The sequence below is a fragment of the Drosophila persimilis genome, unplaced genomic scaffold (assembly GCF_003286085.1).
Source record: "Drosophila persimilis strain 14011-0111.01,24,50 unplaced genomic scaffold, DperRS2 tig00001237-arrow-arrow-pilon, whole genome shotgun sequence".
Classification (NCBI taxonomy): Eukaryota; Metazoa; Arthropoda; class Insecta; order Diptera; family Drosophilidae; genus Drosophila; species Drosophila persimilis.
Genome location: NW_020825442.1, coordinates 43,220 through 46,703, shown reverse-complemented (window position 1 = coordinate 46,703; position 3,484 = coordinate 43,220). Strand labels below are relative to the sequence as shown.

Sequence of the window (3,484 nt, the reverse complement as noted above, 5' to 3'; positions counted from 1 at the left end):
TTGTAAGGCAACATCCCGAGCCTACCCTAACCCATCCCACAACACCCCTACCGGTACCCCGATATTAGACCTCAACCAATAGGTCTTATGCGATACTCTACTGCGATAAGTATTATGCGATACTCCAGTGCGATAACGATTCATTGTGCAATCGACAAGAGAATGAACAGACACGCAAAATAAACTAGAAAAGAATTAGAAGAAAACCCAAGAACTGCGCCACAGATTAGAGACTTTCTTTACCTTTTATAGATATTTTATAGATTTGCCATCGAATTATTCACTTTTAATTGATTTTTTTTTTAAATTTAATATTTAAAGGCAATGTTAATTTAGTTTAATTGTGAATTATTTTTCTAGCATTTTTAGAAAATTCCCTTTTGGGCTTTGGCTATTTTTTTGCAGTTTTTGTTAAGATTTTTTTTGGTTTTAATTTAATATTTAAAGACGATGTTAATTTAGTTTAATTGTGAATTATTTTTCTAGCATTTTTAGAAAATTCCCTTTTGGGCTTTGGCTATTTTTTTGCAGTTTTTGTTAAGATAATTTTTTTTATTTAATTTTTAAATGACGATGTTAATTTAGTTTAATTATGAATTATTTTTGTAGTACTTTTAGAAAATTCCTTTAGGGCTTTGGCTATTTTTTGGCAGTTTTTTTTTAGATTCAGAAATTTTTGGCATCACTGCCCAGAGCCTGAGCCTGCTGCAAAAGTGGCAGCAAAAATTACGAGCTACAAGTAAAAGAACAAACAGATGCAAGGCAATTCCCCCCAGATCTCCCTCTCTCTGTCTTTAAGTGTGTGCGTGTGTGTGTGTCTGCCTGTCTGCATCTACATCTGTGTGTGTGTTGCACAGTGATACCACAATATTTGCATATCATATGCATAAACACTGGCGCAACGAAACCCTAAAACCCAAGGCTGCCAGGACCCGGACAATTGCAATTAAGTTGAAACAGACACAGCAGACAGCCAGAGAGACAGTCTACATCTATCTGGGTGCCACAAGTTGCAACAACATGTTTAGTTAGCGTCAATGCCCCTGCACCTGAACCTGAGTCAATCAGTCACCCCGGGGCGGTGTGTGGGGTCGGGGTCGGGGTCGGGCTCGTCGCTGCTTGCCGCCTAGAAACTGGCATTTGTGTCAACAATATGCCTAACATGTCCTGCATATGTTGCAGCAGCAATGCTGCCCCAGCAACTGGCATTCGCGCTGTTTGCGGCAGTTTGCTGTAGGATTTGCTGCTCCACTTAAAGCCACTTTCGGCCACAAATGATTTGCAGACAATTGTCAGACATTTCCCTCCAGCGAAAGCAACAGGAACACAAATCAAACAGCAATCGGGAGAACTAGGGAGAGCAGAGAGGGACAAAGGGGAGACAACGGTAGAGAGAGAGTCTCCAGAGAGGAATATCTGGGGGTCGCGCAGCAGGTGCCTCGAAAGTGAACAAATATTACATTGTCCAAGGATTTATTTTGCATATTTTAAGGACTTTGTTAGGCATTTTTTAGTTAGGGATCTAATGTTATATTATACTATTTATTTTATTTATTTTACGAATATTACGAGGACACCTTCAAAAATTAACGAAATACTAAATATTGTTTTCTATAAATTGTACAAATATTGACAGATGTGAGACCCCGATTCACACTGGCACCATCCACCGTCTACCATCCGATGAGCACAAAAGTACAGATTATTGACTATAATTAAACAATCCCTATATGTACAATAAACATAACTCTTTGGACTCCCTGAACAGCCCTGTTTGGAAATTGGTTTGCCCTTTGGCTGCTCGCAATTTGCTGGAGTATCCCTCGCGGTGTTTCCGATTGATCTCCCAACAGTTGCCGATATACAGATGTATCCGTAACATGAACATCGCCTTAGCTGTCAAGCCAAGTTTGCCGCCTTCAAGTCGTTATTGTTCGTCGAACAGTTCCCGAAACAGTTCGACAATACAGGAACAGAAAGCAGCGCAATGAGCGAAGACAAAGACCCAGGGGTAGGTGAAAGGTGAACAGCAATTGTCGCAATTTACTAAGTAGATGTTTGTAGCGCGAGATGCACTCGCGATTTCGGTTTAGCTTGAATGCGGACTCGTACGCACCGACCGATGGCCGCGTGTACTCGCTCAAGTCTATCCATAGGTGCCTGCAGAACAGTGGCACAGCCGTCGGCATTCGCAGCGAGAGCTCTGTGGTGCTGGCCGTGGAGAACTTGACTGGCAACAGATACATTTCTCCGGATACCTATCCGCGCCTCTTCGTCATCGACGGCCACTTCGGCATGGCTGTCCATGGGCTGCGCGGGGACGTCTACGCCCTGGCCGAGAACGCCCGCTTCGAGGCCTCCCTCGTCCGTCGGACGTCCGAGCGGGGCATCACCATGAAAGAGCTGTGCGATCACCTCAGCAAGATCGTCAAGCTGTGCTTTCAGCACAACGCTGCGCGCCCCTATGCGGTGAGCATTCTGTTGTCCGGATGGGAGCTGCAGCACGGACCGCAGCTCTACAAAGTGGAACCGTCCGGCGCGGTCGTCTCGCATGCCTCCTGCGCCATTGGCGTGGGCGAGGAGAAGGCCCTGGCATTGATGGAGAAGTACAAATTCGACGCGTTCGATATGGAGGAGTTGGTGAAAATGTCCGGCGAAATGTAGGTGGTTTTCCATCCAAGTATTCCCACATTTCGCTAATGTTTTACCGTTCTGCAGTATCTATGGCATTCATGACGATGGCAAGGGCCAAACCTTCCTCCTGGAGACGGGTATTGTGGGTGTTCAGACCCAGGGGCATCTGGACTACAATCCCATGCCTTGGTCCGAGATAGCCAAAAAAGCTGGCGAGGAGTTCAAGGCCAAGGCCTCAGCTATCGCCAAGGAAAACGAGCAACCATCCGATACTGACACACACAACACTTAAGACTCCAAAAGTTCTCCAAAATTCATATTAACAAAATTCAAGAGCATTCCAAAAACCAAAAAAAAATAATATATAAAAAGACCGAAACTTCTAGGAGCTTGCTTCATTAATTATTTGCACGAGGGACTCTACGTTTCACAGTCAACCACACACACACAATTGCACTTTCCCGGCTGCTCGTGTGTGTGTGCACTTTTCATTTAAATGCACACGGAATTACGCACGGGAACAAATTGCAGGTGGGGCCGGGGGCCGGGCAGGGCCGGAGGGTGGGACACTATTCAAATCATCAAATTAGCGCACTTATACACAGATACTAGCACACACACACACAGACACACACATTGAAATCAATTAAGATACAAAAGCGCGCCAAAAACAAAAGGAACAGAAACAGAAACCCGCTCCCCCGCTCTCTTCGTGTGGAATTTGTAGGAAGGTCCTTCCGCTTTTACTTCGTTTTTTGTTTTCGTGCCAGTGTTGCATAACTTGCGGCGCGCGTGTGGCCAAACAGCCGCACAGGTGTTCCAGGGCGTGTGGGCGTGTGGGCGTTCCTGG

At 45.2% G+C, this 3,484-nt stretch overlaps 1 protein-coding gene across 1 annotated transcript; it reads left to right on the top strand.

The window, feature by feature from the left end:
• The first annotated feature begins 1,940 nt into the window (after positions 1 to 1,940).
• On the top strand, positions 1,941 to 2,997 carry LOC6596777 (proteasome subunit alpha type-3). Its single transcript, XM_002021858.2, has 3 exons — positions 1,941 to 2,011; positions 2,065 to 2,660; positions 2,719 to 2,997. Exons 1-3 carry the CDS (start codon positions 1,988 to 1,990, stop codon positions 2,924 to 2,926), a joined length of 828 nt encoding a protein of 275 aa, XP_002021894.2. The 5' UTR covers positions 1,941 to 1,987; the 3' UTR covers positions 2,927 to 2,997.
• Positions 2,998 to 3,484: the final 487 nt, after the last annotated feature.